Source organism: Cololabis saira, chromosome 8 (genome assembly GCF_033807715.1).
Source record: "Cololabis saira isolate AMF1-May2022 chromosome 8, fColSai1.1, whole genome shotgun sequence".
Classification (NCBI taxonomy): domain Eukaryota; kingdom Metazoa; phylum Chordata; class Actinopteri; order Beloniformes; family Belonidae; genus Cololabis; species Cololabis saira.
In genome coordinates this window covers 27,978,569-27,995,731 of record NC_084594.1, presented here as the reverse complement: position 1 = coordinate 27,995,731, position 17,163 = coordinate 27,978,569, and the positions used below count along the sequence as shown (strand labels likewise).

Sequence of the window (17,163 nt, the reverse complement as noted above, 5' to 3'; positions counted from 1 at the left end):
AACAAGCAATGATCTTGTTGTATTCACTTTTCCTTTAACAGTTTTAATTTATTGGGCAGAATGACCAACATTTAGATGAAACATGCTTTATTTGTTTAAGTAGAACAACCACAGTAAAAAGTATCTTGCTTGATCTACTTTTAAAAATTAAGGCGACTTTTTCGCATGAGATTTTTATGTAGATCAAGAAAGACTAGTCTTTGTATAAACTACTTAATTTTTAGTATGTACAAAATTAATTTGCAAGTAAAGTCAACTTAATTTTGGTAATAAAGTAAACTTAACACAATTAAGTTGACTGTACTTCCAAAATGTATTATTTACATACAAAAAATTAAGTAGTTTATACAAAGACTACTCTTTCTTGATCTACATAATGATCTCATGCAAAAAGTTGCCTTAATTTTTTTAAGTAGATCAATCACAATATTTTTATCAGTGCACCGTTTCCCATTAACTTACTTAGAAGTTACAAGTAAACGTGAACGTTATTCTCGTTGAAGATTCCACCAATCACAGCGCTTAAAGAAGCGGTGACGTCACGCCGTCTCTGCCCCGCGGCCCCGCCCACTTCCTCTAGGAAAAAGTGGTCAGCTATTTTTTTTTTTTAGATTACATCTTTGTGTTTTTAGCTGTTAGCCCCGTGTCTGCTAAGTTACTTTGCAGTTCACTTTTCGGTTCAAATTCTCCCATTCGTCTTGTCCGACCGCCGCGCCGTGGACGAGAGCAGCCACAAATTGTCTGAAAAGGTAAATATCCGCGGGAGCGAGCGGCGGACCGGCTGCGTGCTCCGCTCCGGCCGTAATGGCGGCCGCGCCGCGGCTCCCTCCGCGGAAACAGGGAAGGTGTCGTTAGCTTAATGGCTCCCCGTATCGCTGACGTCTTTTGACGCGGTAACTTGCGTGCCAGTGACAGAGTTACATATATTTGCTCGCCGGGGACAAAAGCTCAGCCAGCCCTGTAACATCAGAGTGAGACTATAGCCCGGCGCGGCGCCGCGGGTCGGTAGTTTTTAAACCCTGTAAAAGTGCAGAACATCCGCTTATCTGGTTAGCAACCGTTACCGAGCTGCGGTAGAGAGCGGGAACGTTCTGGAACCATGTCTGGAACACGTTCACCCGGGACCAGGACCACACATGTGTATGCAGGGAAGCTTTAAACTGTCTTTATTGAGGTTCAGGTCCCCACCAGGACCTGCTGCTGGTTCTTAACTCCTTACTACTAATGTGAAGTTGAATGAGCTCAGGCTGAACCAAAGAGGAAGTGGAATTTCGGTTAATTTGATTTGATTTATTTTATTTTTGTACATTGTGTTGTTTGTAAAAAACAACACTTCAAGAGAGGTTTTAGAAAACAAAACAACAAAACAAAGAATTTCATCCTTTATTTCATTTTTTCATTTCATTTTATTCTTTATTTCATTTAAAAAACAAAACAATTTAATACAAACACGAATACAAATGTTCCTAACTTATGAATGAAAAGGGAGCAGAAAGAAGAAGAATCTTATCTGATCTGCCCCTTTCACAAATAACATCAATTAAAAATAATAATAAAAAAAAAAACAACTAAGTGAATAAAACAACTAAAATAAAATTAAAATAACATTAAAATAAAATGACCACCGCCTACGGGTATGTCAATCAAACTCAAAAATTTTCGTTATATTTCTTTAACATACAGGCTTTAATTGTTCTATGTTGTTTATATGTTCTTTAAAATTTGATATCTTAATATACATCTTAATATAATATATATATATATCTTAATATACATATTAAGTGCAAAAAAGGAGTAGGAAGAGGAGTAGGAAGAAGCGTACATTTATTTAGTCCTACCCCCATTCACTAATCATTTAACCCGTATTTATATAATACTCACACACTGCACTCACACTGCTAAATAACTATTATTATTATTATATACTGTAATTATACTCACACACATACATATACATACACATAGTTGAATATTTCTATATATTTGTACACACATGCCCATATAAATATACTTATTTACACTATACTGTCTCTATTAACTGCATCTGCTCTATCTATGTATATATCTACTTACACACATAATCACACACACACATAATTTGTTTTCCATTTGTTCATGGCATTCAAAAATATGCATCTAATTCAATTCAGGTTTGAGTCAAATAGTTAAAAAATCGTTTCACTCACAAAAGAATGGGCTAAAAAAAAAATCACCACGCGAGGAAATCGGGTTGGCTTGCCCTGCCGATGAGGTGTCCCTTATTTATTTTTCAGGGAGTTGGCAACCGTAGATATCAACATAATATCGGCAGACAAGGACTCAATAGAGTTGTTGAGGTTCAGGTCCCGACCACGGAACCTGCTGCTGTTTAACTCCCATGTGAAGTTGAATGGGCTCAGACTGAACCAAAGAGGAAGTCGAATTTCGGTTAATTTAATTTGATTTGATTTATTTTATTTTTGTACATGTAAAAAACAACACTTCAAGAGAGGTTTTAGAAAACAAAACAAAGAATTTCATCCTTTAACATTTGATATCTTAACATACATGTGCAAAAAAGGAGTAGGAAGAAGCGTACATTTATTTAATCCTACCCCCATTCACTAATCATTTAACCCGTATTTATAAATACTCACACACTGCACTCACACTGCTAAATAACTATTATTATTATTATTATTATTATTATTATTATTATTATTATTATTATTATTATTATTATTATTATTATATACTGTAATTATACTCACACACACACATACATACACATACATACATACATACATACATACATACATACATACATACATACATACATACATACATACATACATACATACATACATACATACATACACATAGTTGAATATTTCTATATATTTGTACACACATGCCCATATAAATATACTTATTTACACTATACTGTCTATTAACTTCATCTGCTCTATCTATGTATATATCTACTTACACACACACACATATATATATATATATATATATATATATATATATATACCCATACATACGCATACATAACTACACATATACAGGACTGTCTCAGAAAATTTGAATATTGTGATAAAGTCCTTTTATTTTCTGTAATGCAAAAATGTCATACATTCTGGATTCATTACAAATCAATATAATATAGAAATATTACAAGTCTTTTATAATTTTAATATTGCTGATCATGGCTTACAGCTTAAGAAAACTCAAATATCCTATCTCAAAGAATTAAAATATTCTGAGAATCTTAATCTTAAACTGTAAGCCATAATCAGCAATATTAAAATAATAAAAGGCTTGCAATATTTCAGTTGATTTGTAATGAATCCAGAATGTATGACATTTTTGTTTTTTTAATTGCATTACAGAAAATAAAGAACTTTATCACAATATTCTAATTTTCTGAGACAGGTGTGTGTGTTTTTATATTTGTTTTTAAACTGGTTAATGTTTGGACATTTTTTTAATTCTGAATCCATTCTCTTCCATAGTTTAACTCCACTGACTGATATAGACCTATATATGTGTTAATCAATTATTATTATTTTAAGGATGCCCGCAAATACATTTAAACCACCCCAATAAGTTTCATAGTAGGAGTCATCTAAACGCTTGCGGCCCGATGTCGTTAAGATATCAATAGGGTTGCCAACCGTCTCTTGATAAACTAAGTACGCGTCCCGTATTGAGCTGAAAAGGGAGGCACTTTGTCCCGTATTACTGTGAGAGTCAAAGAATAGTCAAAAAATGCCAATGGAAAATGGCATTGAGCTGTTGAGTTCATAGGTCCTTTTTTCTGTTTTACTACAACTGTAGCCTACAGTCATGGCCTTTGAGGCACAAATATGTTTACAAGTTTTCTACAGACTTTCTGTTTGCACTTTTGTTGTTGCACTAAAAATGTGCACTATTACAGAATGGATGTTCTGCTTTCGTTCTCTTGTTTTATATTGATTTTTACAATTTTAAGTTAAGCAGGACAGGTTTCTGTTTAAGAAAGATACTTATTTTATTCAGGTAATTTTGTTATTTTGTATTTAAGTGAATTTCTGGATAATAATTTGTTTTCCATTTGTTCATGGCATTCAAAAATATGCATCTAATTCAATTCAGGTTTGAGTCAAATAGTTAAAAAATCGTTTCACTCACTAAAGAATGGGCTAAAAAAATTCACCACGCCAGGAAGGGTGAAGGCAATCGGGTTGGCTGGCCCTGCCGATGAGGTGTCCCTTATTTATTTTTCTGGGGGTTGGCAACCGTAGATATCAACATAATATCGGCAGACAAGGACGCAATAGAGTTGTTGTTTTACCAGAGCTACTCTAAAACGACAATATTGATTTATTTCCTCCCAGTTACTATGGAAGAAGTACAGCAGGGCAGCAATGGCACTGAATCACAGACTGCAACCATTCCCACTGCCATCACAGCCTCTCAGTTCTCACAGATAGCCCAGCAGGTAACTGCCATTTAAGATAATATCAAGTCGCGGCCATACTAATAGCCCTAGAAGCCCTTGCGTTTTAAGGATGAACTAAAAAACAATTACATGGTTATTTATTTGTATGATAATTATAACTCTAGTCACATGTAGTAAAGGAGCTGAAGAAATACTCCAGCAGCTCTGTTATATATATATATATATATATATATATATATATATATATATATATATATATATATATATATAAATAATAATAAAATATCTCTATCTTAATAGCAAAAAGAGGTTATCACAGATGGAAGTTCCAAACTGCATTATAAAAGTGCAATCAGACATTGGTTCTCAACTTTTAAAACATGTCCCTCTTTAAAACGGACAACATATATACCGATGGCAACTGTAGATTGGGTTTAATTATCTGTATCTAATTTATATTACAGTTATCTATATGTATACTGTGTATATATAGCACTGGTGCACCAAAACTATTTCAGTATTGTTAGTATAGTTGTTTTCAAATGTAAAAAGGACAAAAAAAAAACAACTCATTATTTGACTTTGCAAAAATAACATCTGTTTATTCACTACCATTATATTATCAAATTCTTTGAAAGGACTGTACACAACCCATTGTGTTCTTACCCTAATATTCAGTCTAGGTTTTATTGAGTGGAAATGCACAGAAGAAATAATACAGTTTACCAGTAGACTGTAGATGATTTAGTTTTTATTAATTTCGTTTTCATAACTGCTGAGTGGAACTTTTATGTATGTACATGCATTGACTACATTATACAGTAAATATACTGTTTTAAATTGTTTTTGGGTCTTTCTAGATGTCTCTTGGAGGTTCTTCTGTGGCTGTTGTGCAATTGCCAGGGGGTCAGCTACAGGTTCAAGGTGTGATCCAGTCGGCACAGTCGTCGGTCATTCAGTCCCCTCAGGTGCATACTATACAGGTTAGAACACCTGTTGTTTTTTTGGCACTTTTATTATTGAATTTATATCAACATTACTTTTTTTTAATCACCTATTAGTTATTTCTCCATGTGATTACTTAACATGTTTATTCAGCACATGCCATGGAAATGTACTTTTTCAAATCTCATTTGAACGAGCACGCGTTTATCAATCTTATTTGACTCATTCCTTGGAGATAACCGTGATATACTTTAACAAATCATGCATAAAACAAAATTTGAAGTGGCAAGAACTTTTTCTTTGTTCCTACCATCATTGGTAGAGCTACCCATAGAAAGAAACCTGACCAATGTAATTTGCAGATCTTTATTTGCAGGGCTTTTTTCAGATCCTACATCAGCTGAAACATTCTCCCTACGCAAAGAAGAACCATGTTTGACATAAATGGACATTGGTCCTCATGGCATTAGTGTTCACTAATTGACTGAACACATGCTCTCAGGACCATTAACTGCAATTACAAAATCCCAGTGTGAACATTCTTGAAACGCTAGCCTTGTAAATAACAGATCTGAATGTAACTTTAAAAGCTGCACAAAACGCAAAACAATTAATTGACAGTTCAGTCTAAATTGCATTGAGGGTATATGCACAGAAGAAATACAACGCTCTATCAATTAATTTCTTAAGGAACCCTAGAACTGCGGCCAACACTGACATTTTTGTGATCTTTTCCATTATTCAAATGTGCACTAAAACAGATTGGTCATATGCGGTTATGTTTTTCCAAATTGGAATTTATCAATTCATCAAATTCATTAACTCGGAATAACAATAATAGTTTCAGATTATGAATAATCAAGTAGTAATTATAATTTGATTTTGTTCCATTGTGAAGTATTTCATCTATATGTGGTACAGATTTTCCCCAGGTTGTATAGGACTGCCCACCAAAAAACGATTCACCCTAAAAGTAAACTTTGTGACATTAAATGAAATCTCAAAGAGACCCTTAATTTCACCAGGAGATGTGGTAACTCTTAGAGATGATGGTGTCAAAGGGCTTTAGTTTACAGTCAGTGAGATTCAATAAAATTGACTTTCATGAAAAATGTGCCGCTAATAGGCAGTGTGTCAAAGCGGAATAGGTAACTGTTTTTTGGATCAGGTAGTTGTTTTTCAGATGCGTGGGTGTAAAAGCCATCTATGGCCATAGGATGTTCATAACTATTTTACATGATTTTGTGAATTTAAAAATCCACCTTCCACTGTCAAGGCCCAGTGTACAGATAGCGAAGATTCACAGGACTCATCAGATAGTGGAGCAGCACAAAACACCAGAGAAATACTGGCAAGACGGCCTTCATACAGGTAAAAATAAAACAAAACAAGAGAAACTTATGAATCTCTTTTTATTTGATGAATGGTAATAGATCCTTTCTTACTCTCATCTTGCAGAAAAATCCTAAATGACCTTTCTTCTGAGGAAGTGGCACACATTGAAGGCAAAGATAGCCCAGCATCCACAGGTGTTACCGTACCAACCACTCCAATCTACCAGACCAGTACTGGCCAGTACAGTAAGTACTTCTTTCTTGTATTCTTGTATTCTTACATAAAAAAGGGCTGACGTCAACTATCAAAGGACTTTGATAGTTGAAGTTGAGAAGCCTTTAAAGTTTAGTGATGTGGAGGTTTACACCGCCTTCTCCCAGCAAGAAGGTTTCACGTCGGAGTCCCTGCTGGGGCTCATCTGTGGGATGTTGTATGTTCTCTGTGTGGTTGCATGCTTATTAGGTTGTTCGTTGAAAACCTTAAGCCAAACAGTGGCCAAGAAAAATCCCCTTTTAAGAGGCAAGAAACCTTGAGCAGGACCTGGCTCATAAGGGGAGACTCCCTGCAGAAATACAGCTGTGTGGAGCAAAAAAGGGGGGATAGGAAAGAGAGAATGAAGAACAACAGAAGAGATGCGCAGATTTATTGTGTTTATTATTTATTGTTGACTTAAACCTGTCTGTGTGTATTATCATTATTATCATCTTCATCATCATTTAAAGGGAACACTTATGATACCATGGACCAGAATCTAGCCACCAGCAATTTTTATTTTTCCGTGTTCCTTACCCAATTCTGATTTTGTATTTATTCTTCTAGTTACCATAGCGGCTAATGGCACAATTCAGCTGGCAACTCCCGGGTCTGAAGGCCTTCAGGGGCTACAGGCTGTCACTATGGCCAACTCAGGAGGAGCACAGCAAGGCCACGCCATCCTTCAGTATGCCCAGACACCTGACGGCCAGCAGATACTTGTGCCTAGCAATCAGGTTGTTGTACAAGGTGAGCTATAAAACTTTGTCTGTTTTTGAATCATTCTTGCCTGAAAATAGTATTATTTTGGAAGATAATTTGGGTAATGTAATGTTAGTTCATTAGGGGTCACTTCAGACCAGTTTTGTGTTTTATGCGGTTGGGTTTAGTTGTCTTATACAGCTGTGTAAGACAACTAAACTTGATCTGGTTTTTAAAACTGCATGTTATTTTGTCTATAAAGCACCTGGCTCTGTTCTGGTAAAACTACTGTACTAGCGACTCTCTGCGTCACTCCTGCATCAAATGCTCAGATGTTAGTTTGACCCCCTTTGGGTGCAAAAAATTATGAAAATTCAGTAGGTCAAGCCATTGCCACAAGTCTATTCTTGAATAATAATATTATTTTAGTATTAATATTATTGTAGTCACCTAGTGGTTAAAATTAATGCATACAGAGGTATTAGATACTTTTTTTCCCACAATAGTTTCCCACGACTGTTCCTATATCAGTTAAGATAAGAGCCTTGCAGCCATATAAAAAGTGTTCTTCTAATCTGATCATTTAGAAGAGTGTGCTGACTCAAAGGGCCCAAGGAGAAAGGAGAAAAGGGTGGTAGGTTGCAGATTTAAACAAAAAACAAACCTGCAGCTTAGTATGCAGCACAAATCAGCAGAATACGAGAGAGTATCCTGTGCCTCACTTCCTGTGTGCAGTATCTGGCATTGTGCAAACTCCATCTGCAAAAATCCATCCGTAAACAGATGTAAATCCATTTTGGTGTCTTAATCCATGATGAGCTTCAAAATTGATATTAGGAGGTGTTCAGACCTGGTTTTAGCATATGTCCTGGGTGATGGCGTCACAGACTTGAACACACTGAAAACGAATTGATTCTGCCTTCAGATCTGACCATTCAGGGGTGTTCTAAGATGCTTGTGGCCATTTTTTTAAAAACCTCTTGGAGGGAAACTTCCTGGTGTAATGCAACTCATCACAAGCAGCAGATCTTCCATTGGAGATGTTCCTACTGTGTTTCTGTGATTGACCTACAATTAAGCTCTTTTCAGTCGATGGTACAAATATTTTTGAGCTCCTGAAAAAAGGGGTGCTCAGCTTAAAATGTCCTAAATGGTAAATGCTATATTCATGAAAACTCTCTTAAAGTAAAGTCTAAACTTTGATCACATCATTATTATTTTATATCAAATTCATTGTGGTGCCATATCATGGCATAAATCATGAAAACTCTCATAATCCAAATATTGCTGGGCCTAACTGATTATTCTTACGAATACGACTACTAACTAATCAAGACCTGCATGCATAGTTGCATCCATCTTTATGAAACAGGTTAAAAACTATCTATTTCGCTTTTAGACAGAAAACATAAGTAAGTAAGTAAGTAAAGTTTATTTATAGAGCACCTTTCACAGACATTGACAGTCACAAAGTGCTTTAACAAGAACAAGATAAAACAAGTCAATTATGATCAATAAAACAATTCAGGAACCAATATTTCTAATTAAATAAGACAACAAATAGAATAGACAATATGGAGTTAACGATCAACACACAACAATTAATCATTCCAGCTGTGGAAAAGCCTTTCTAAAAAGATGAGTTTTTAGCAGTCGTTTAAAAATGTCCACAGAATCAACTGTTCTTAAGTGGAAGGGGAGCTCGTTCCATACCCTGGGGGCAAAACATGCGAATGCTCGATCACCTTTGGTTATTAACTTTGTCCGAGGGACAACCAACAGAGCCTGGGAAGAGGATCTCAGTGACCTTATGGGAACATATGGCGTTAGCAGGTCAGACAGATAATTTGGTGCCTGGCCATGGAGGGCTCGATGAGTAATAACTAATATTTTAAAACGTATTCTGTATTGAACTGGGAGCCAGTGTAGAAAGGCGAGGACGGGTGTAATATGACATGATCTCCTAGACCTGGTGAGTATTCTAGCAGCTGTGTTCTGAACCAATTGGAGGCGATCCAATGAGGTTTTGGACAGACAGGTGAAAAGGGAATTACAGTAGTCAAGTCGTGATGATACAAATGCGTGGATAATGGTTTCTAACTCCTGGTGCGATACAACTGATCTTAGTTTGGTGATATTACGGAGGTGATAAAAGCAAGTGCGAGATAGGGAATGAATATGTTTATCTAAAAGCAGGGACTGATCCAGAATAACACCAAGGTTTCTGGGGTTAGAACAAATATTCTGTTTTAATGATCCTAGACGATCTGCAATGTCTGCAGCAATCTTACTTTGGGCAATAATTAAAACCTCAGTTTTATCTGGATTTAGTTGCAGAAAGTTGGCAGCCATCCAGTTCTTAATGGCAGAGATGCAATCATGGAGTTTGGTGATCATAATGTCCATGTTATCCGGTTTGAAAGAGCAGTATAATTGAATGTCATCGGCGTAACAGTGATAGGAGATTCCCTCATAAGTGTTGATAATGGTTTTGAGAGGAAGCATGTATAAGGCAAACAGGAGTGGACCTAGCACGGATCCTTGAGGAACGCCACATGTTAGGGTTGTGGATTCGGAGGAGTAGGGGCCAACAGCCACCGAGAAGCTTCTATCAGTTAAATAGGAATGAAACCAACCATAAGGAACAATAACACAGATATATAATACATATTTCCAATAGGTATTCACTTTTACTTTGAGACAGTGAACAAATAGAATTAACACTTCTCTTGGGGGGCTTTTGTAAGTGACACAGTAAAAAAAGGTTCTGTGTCGGGCTCTATTAACCCATATTGTCATTTTTTTGACTGTTTTTGTTTTTTCTTAGGTGCGGGAGGAGAAGTTCAGACCTACCAGATCCGCACAACACCCACATCAGCTTCCATTCCTCAGACTGTAGTTATGACCTCTCCTGTTGGACTGTCACAGGGTAAAAGTGATGATCCAACAATGAAGAGGGAAATCCGGCTTGCAAAAAACAGGTAAATCTTCAGAGATGGATGGATGACTGTAAGGGGGCGAATATACTTGCTGTTTAGAACTCGTACGCATCATGGCCGACACGCGTATCCTGCGTTCGTTTGACGCGTTTGACATGCACGTTCTCCAAAACACACTGAACGCGTACGCAACCTGCAGTTCCCACTCTGCCCGCTAATAGCGCTGGTCCAGGTCAGATCGTGGTAGTGGTAGTAGTAGTAGCACCACCACAAGTGACTTGACACGGAAGTCGGAAACTTGCGGACTGTTTTGAAGAGAGGCTACTGAGCAGGAGCTGTTATCCTCACATTTATGATGTGACATTGCCGCTGCACAGTGACAAACATGCGTGTCAAAACAGCGGGCGGCAGATGAACACAGTCCTGGTGCAGATAGAGTCGTGTTCGTTATGTCCGTGCTCGTCGAAAGATGCAGCGGTGATGGTGCTGGTGGGCTGTTTTTGCCCACCAATCAAACGTGCGAGCTGGATACAGACTAAAACTAACGACCTGACGACATGCGCGTGCACGCTCCAAGCTCGTCCTTGTCGCCACGTAGCACAGGATCACAGCCAGCCGCTCTGCTGCAGTCTCGGACTCGCCGTGTGTGGTGTGGAGCCTAATCAGCGGGACAATCCCATGTAACAAGTCGTCAAATGAAACAGAGGACATGCAGAAATATTACCACTGTTTCTCATCATCAATTGCTGCATCGGCAGGGCAAAAGAGCTCTCCACTAAGCTCTCACTAAGACGAGGGTAAAGAGCTCTCCAGTCTCCCGACGGCTCTGGTTGAACGACAAACCATCTCCCATGACGCCGCTTTCTTTACCGAGATCACAAGAAAAGCAGTGCAGTGATCTCCTCTTCTTCCCGTGTTGCTGTCTTGTTTAATTATCTTTATTCCACCAGCTGGTTTATTATACTACTATTATACTACTATACTAATACTTTTCTAACTCTGGCTCTGCATACTGCCCTTAATCGGTTACCGAAGGTACGCCGCGTACTACGCGAGCGACGTTGCAGTTGGTTGTGAACGGGAACAGACCTGAACACAAGCTCAAACAGCAAATAGATTCGCCCCTTAAAAAATTTAAAAAAGTAATTCCTCTGGTAGGTTGGTGGGTCATTAAGTGTTTGAGGAATGTTGACTAATGAATGCACAGAGCACACACACTAGACATGATTAAAGTAAAATGAAAATCGGTCTCTTGTTAGATACATTTCATTCTATTGTAACTATTGCCAAATAGGGGTTTGCAATGTGGACAAAAATCATCTATCACCGTGTTGCAGGATGCATCCTCTCTGGCGTAGTATATGACCGTAATTTGGTTTTGTGTTGGCAAAAAAATGTGATTGTTTGAATTTTTAATTTTTAATAAACTGTGCCCTTTCCCCTTACAGAGAGGCAGCACGTGAATGTCGGCGGAAGAAAAAAGAGTATGTTAAATGCCTGGAAAACCGTGTTGCTGTTCTTGAGAACCAAAACAAGACTCTGATTGAAGAACTGAAAACATTAAAGGATCTTTACTGCGTTAAAACAGAATAACCTGTTTGAATCGAGGATAAACAAGGATTGAGACCGTGTAAAAGTGGCACAGCTCAGCCATTTGGACATGATGGGGTTTCTGGGAACACTTCATTTCAGGCTGAGAGTCTCTTTTTTTTATACTCTGTTTAATATTAAAGTGACTTATGGCAGTGAGATTTACTGGACAAATAAACAAATTGGCCAGCTGCTGTTTTTTAAGAAAAAAAATTTGCTAATGCTATAACATTTATAGTTGTGTACATTTTTAATACTGGGAGGTTTGAAGTTGTGAGCTTTAACAGTGAGTCTGATTTTCCAAATGTATCCCTTTCCATTTTCTTGCGTTTTTAAAAATGTTGCTGTTGTACTTATTTAATCTAACAGCAATTCTGACTGTGTGATTTTCATACAGACATAATTTCCGTTTATTATGTGAACCAGCAATTTCCCCTCATTTTTCTGTAAGAAGATGTTACAATTGTCATTCCTTATTTTTGTGCAATGGAATATAAAGGGTAAAAGAAAAGCTGTAGGTTTCCATTAGCGGCGGTTCCGAGGTAAATCCACCAGACAGGAACCTCTGACAGGGCCGAGCCCTCCTCAACCCTTCAGCCAGCGTGTCTCCTTTACACCGTAGCACCACGCAAGAACCATTGACCAAACAAAAAACACTGCTCACCACGAGATGGCAGTAATGCACCTTTTTTCCCTGTTCGCAAACAGCCAATAGCATGAAAGGAAAGGAATGCGGCAAAAGAAGAAAGAGAGGAAAAAGTGTTTTTGTTTCCTCTTTTAGCATTCACAGTGGTAGCGATTGACATCAAAAGAATCAAACTCAAAGATGAACTTGGAGCAAAAATGTTCCTGGTTCAAATGAGATGTGTTCATTTGATTTCTGTCCATGTGAGAGGACTGATTGTAATTTCCTGCTAGAGGAATACCCAATCAGCAGAAACAACCTCCTGGGAATTCCTCTAGCCGATCGTAGAACCTCTCCTGCTACAGGAATGTGTTTTGCCCCAGCCCTGCAAAGGTTCCTGAGGACCTCTTTTGTAGGGCCAATCCTGGTAATGGGGAAACGGGTTAATGATCCAACCCCTGATAAACTACCCAGAACCCCCACTAGTGGAAATGCACAGATTAAGTATGGTTTGTTTGGATGTTACTTGGCAGTTACTTAGACAATCAGGGAAAAAAAAAGCACAGTGTCCAGGTAATATTTATTGTGTACATCTTTGGAGGAGTGGGAAAGAAGAACAAACCATGTATGAAATGTTGCTGATTCTGCAAGTAAATAAATATATTTTCACTCAAGAAAGGGTGTGACTAATGTAATGTTTGTTGGACATGAAAATGTTGCCTTTTGATAAAGATCTGTTGCTTTTAGCCTGTGAACTGTTCCAAGTTTTGAAAGTTTGTTACACGAGGTCCAAAACTAAAACAAGTATTTTCTTTTTTTCCCAGTTAGACGCCAGACAAATATATTTGTAGTGATTTTTAACTGAGCTTAATGTGAGTAAAATCCCACAAATAAACTGAATTTTTGTCTCAGTCATTTGATACAAAATCCCATGATATGTGGCCGTATCATTAAAGAGACGTTAGGAGCCTCGAAGTGTTTGAGGTGAAGTTGGGAAAAGCCGGCCTCCTCCAGGTGTTTCCATGTGGCTCTGGTAACTTCACAACCATCTCCGAGGTAGTACCACAGAGGCTCAAACACGTACTGAATGTGGTGTGTCCATGAGCAGGGGTCTGAAATAACGTGCTCCAAAAAGTAGAAGGCTCCACCCTGAAAGAGAGCAGATTTTTGTTAGGAAGCCTTGGAACAACAACAGAGCTAAGCTTTTTAACGCTTCACATGAACTTTGTTCTCAACCCATGTGATAATTACTTCAGAGACTGCAACATATATTAGAACTTACTGAAAGTAATAATATTCAAACACTTTTTTTTACTGTCATGTTTATACTTTTGCTGCTGCGAGTGAGACTGCACACGTACAGCTGTGTGGAGAGAAGGTCAGAAGAATTTTTTTTCTTTTAATTTAATAAATAATGCCATGGTGAAATGAATGAACTGTTCTTGTTCATCTGAGGTTGTTTTTGCATTATTCTAAAACAGTACAACAAGCTTATTTAAACTTCTTACACATATAAGATGAAAAGAGGGCATCCTAACTTCGACAGATGACTATATTTACAGATGCGTTGTAATCTAAGAAAACAATCCCACAGTGGCTAACAGGCGCACTAGCACCAAACTAATCAACCTTACTGCAGGTACATCAGTGGCCTTAAATATACTTTATTTATCTCAGTCTTCTCAAGGTGCTTAATCTATTGAAGTGCAATATCAGCAATGACACGTTATTCACTCTCCTTTAATCTTGTAATGCTGACCTTTGACAGGAATAAATTACATTTAAATGTAACTCAAAGGTACAGTGTGGGCAAAAACTTTAGCAGTTTTTGCCATTTCAGTCTTTGCAGGAGTGAATCTCATTTGTGCATTTAGGCCCTGGAACAGCATGACTGACTAACACCATTTCAGCAAGTCAAGTCAGCTCAAACTAATCAGTCGTTCTGACTGACAAGAGCAAAGTGATTGTTTCAACATGAAGACAGTCAAAAGTGGTCCGAAGTGGCCAAAAATGGTCTTGCATGCAAGAAAATTGCTGATTACAATAGTTGGTGCATCTGAATGCAACTGAATGCATCTGCAGCACAGTGACTCCAAAACTCTTGGACAAGGGCCTTTGCTTAGGGGGAATTTAAGAAGCAAAGTCAGATTGAATTTCTGCAGGAAATTCAATAACTGTATTGAAAAAACAGTGTTGCTAAGTCATTTTGAATTTTTTCTACTGTGAAGCCCCCTTCTAGCTGCCTGGAAGACCTGGAGAACTACAGTTCTGCCTCAAAACACAACCAGGACCAAAGAATGATATCTATATATCCTCCAAGAGCAACTTTTCCCAACTGTCTAGAAATAGTTTGGCAACGGTCACTCTATTTTCCAGCATGATTCTGCATCTTACCAAAAGACAAAAGTAATAACAAAACAGTTCACAGAGCATGGCATTGGATTTTGGGATTTGTTGCCAGAAATTATCATAAAACCAGATCTTAATCCCACTGGGAACCCCCCCCCCCCCTTTTTTTTGTTCAAAGCAGAAAATTACAAAATGTGATCTGAAGGCTCTAATACAGCGTTTCACATCCAGTACACCTGCGACATTTGCCGAAGTTTTGAAAAAGGGTCAGCACTTTAAATATGAAATCCTTTAATTTATGAAATATTTTTAAAGGTTTACAACAGATAACAACAACAGTGTAAAAGATTATCTAAGAATACAAAATTAAATTTATTCACAAACTGTATTTAACTCCAACTAAAATGCACAAAATTTCAAAGGATATCTCTTCAAAATGTCCAAGATGTAAAAGAATCGATGGAACATTTGTACATATGTTTTGGGAATGTGATCTTTTAATAAGTTTCTGGAAATCAATTAATTCCTTTACACAATTAGTATTAGAAATTAATTTTGAGTTAAGCTCCAATTTGTATTTATTAAATGACACACTGGATCTTCAGATAGACCGGAAAAAAAGCAGGATATTAATCATGATCACATACTTCGCTAAGAAATGCATACTTTTACTTTGGAAAGATGATTCCCCTCCAACTTTCAAGTTTTTTTGATCAAATTTCATTTTTTTTTACCATTGGAAAAATTAACTTTAGAAAAATACAACCGTACTCATATTTTTCAAGAATTTTGGTTCCCATTATTCTCAAAACTGGATAATTTTTCCAAAGGGGACCAATGAGTATCTTTATTTTCGAACTTGTGCCTTATATGTATGTATGTTTGTATCTACGTATGGATATATATATAGTTTGATATCGCTGTTGCTGCCATTATATATTTATTATTATTATTTTTTTTTTAATATTTATTTAATTTTGTTCTGTGAATGTGGGTAGGCCTATAATAGAAATCATGCATGTGAAAAATCTAAGAATACTAAAGCAGCAAAACTTTCAAAAAGTAGATAAATGAATTACATTTCTACCACTGTCAGTGTTTTTGCACACACATGTACAAAGGTTTTGGGATGTTGTTTCTTTGGTACCTAGAGGACATGCTCATAACCAGCCATGCGCGCACTCTCATAAACCCTACTGTCCCTGAAGGCAGCGCGGGGAGACCTACCGCTCTCAGGACGCGTCTGGCCTCCTGCAGGACCTTCTGCACGTCGTTGACAGAGCATAAAACCAATGTAGAGACAACGACGTCCACGGACTCGTCCTGTACTTCCTTCATGTCCTCTCCGGAGACAATTAAAAACTCGTCATAGGTCAAATGCGCATTTCTGTCCATGCTCATCCGCAGGTACTTCTCAAAGTGCGGGTTGGGGTCGGTGCAGATCACCGTGCAGCCATGCGGGTAAAAGCTGAAGTTCGCCCCGCTCCCGCAGCCGATCTCCAGCAGGCGAAGCGAGCCATCGCAGTCTGCAAACCTGGCCACGTTTCGAAACAGTTCCCTCTTCCGTTTGTGCATTTTATCATTGTATGAAAATGTGATGTTGTATGCGAGCGTGGGAAACAGACGTTTGTAAATACGATACAAACCCGTGATCTTCATAACATGAAAAGGCCAACACAGTCCCCAACATAGCAGTCGGCATAGTGTCACCAAACAACCAGTCATTTTCCGCTGAAGCAAAAATAAATGAAACCCTGAAGTACCCACAACTGAAAGATTTAAGAAGATCAACAGATTACATTTAAATCTTAACCCACTGTGACACACTTTGAACATAAGATGGCGCAAATAGGTTAATGTGCTGAAAGAACAACTTAATTTTAGTAAAGAGTTGCCTATATGGATAGCCATAATAAGATATGGCTTCATCTTCTAATAAAAGCGAAGCAGGGTGATATCAATAACAGGAAAAGTGTTGTGAAATTAAAGGATAATTTTTG

General features: G+C 37.6%; 2 protein-coding genes across 5 annotated transcripts; one reads left to right on the top strand and one right to left on the bottom strand.

Annotated features, from left to right (window-relative positions):
• Positions 1-567: 567 nt before the first annotated feature.
• Positions 568-13,696, top strand: atf1 (activating transcription factor 1). 4 transcript variants are annotated; one of them, XM_061727561.1, is made up of 8 exons: positions 568-749; positions 4,362-4,465; positions 5,287-5,394; positions 6,648-6,742; positions 6,830-6,951; positions 7,526-7,708; positions 10,488-10,641; positions 12,048-13,696. In XM_061727561.1, exons 2-8 carry the CDS (start codon positions 4,367-4,369, stop codon positions 12,190-12,192), a joined length of 906 nt encoding a protein of 301 aa, XP_061583545.1. In that variant the 5' UTR covers positions 568-749; positions 4,362-4,366; the 3' UTR covers positions 12,193-13,696. The 4 variants fall into 4 exon arrangements, with proteins under 4 accessions (XP_061583545.1, XP_061583544.1, XP_061583547.1 ...); XM_061727560.1 differs by having other exon boundaries at positions 5,287-5,409; XM_061727563.1 differs by lacking the exon at positions 4,362-4,465 and having other exon boundaries at positions 569-749; positions 12,048-13,695.
• On the bottom strand, positions 13,407-17,055 carry LOC133448739 (N6-adenosine-methyltransferase TMT1A-like). The gene is made up of 2 exons (XM_061727564.1): positions 16,391-17,055; positions 13,407-13,963 (listed from the first exon to the last, which is right to left on the bottom strand). The coding sequence occupies exons 1-2, from the start codon at positions 16,997-16,999 to the stop codon at positions 13,727-13,729; spliced, it is 846 nt and encodes a 281-aa protein (XP_061583548.1). The 5' UTR covers positions 17,000-17,055; the 3' UTR covers positions 13,407-13,726.
• Positions 17,056-17,163: the final 108 nt, after the last annotated feature.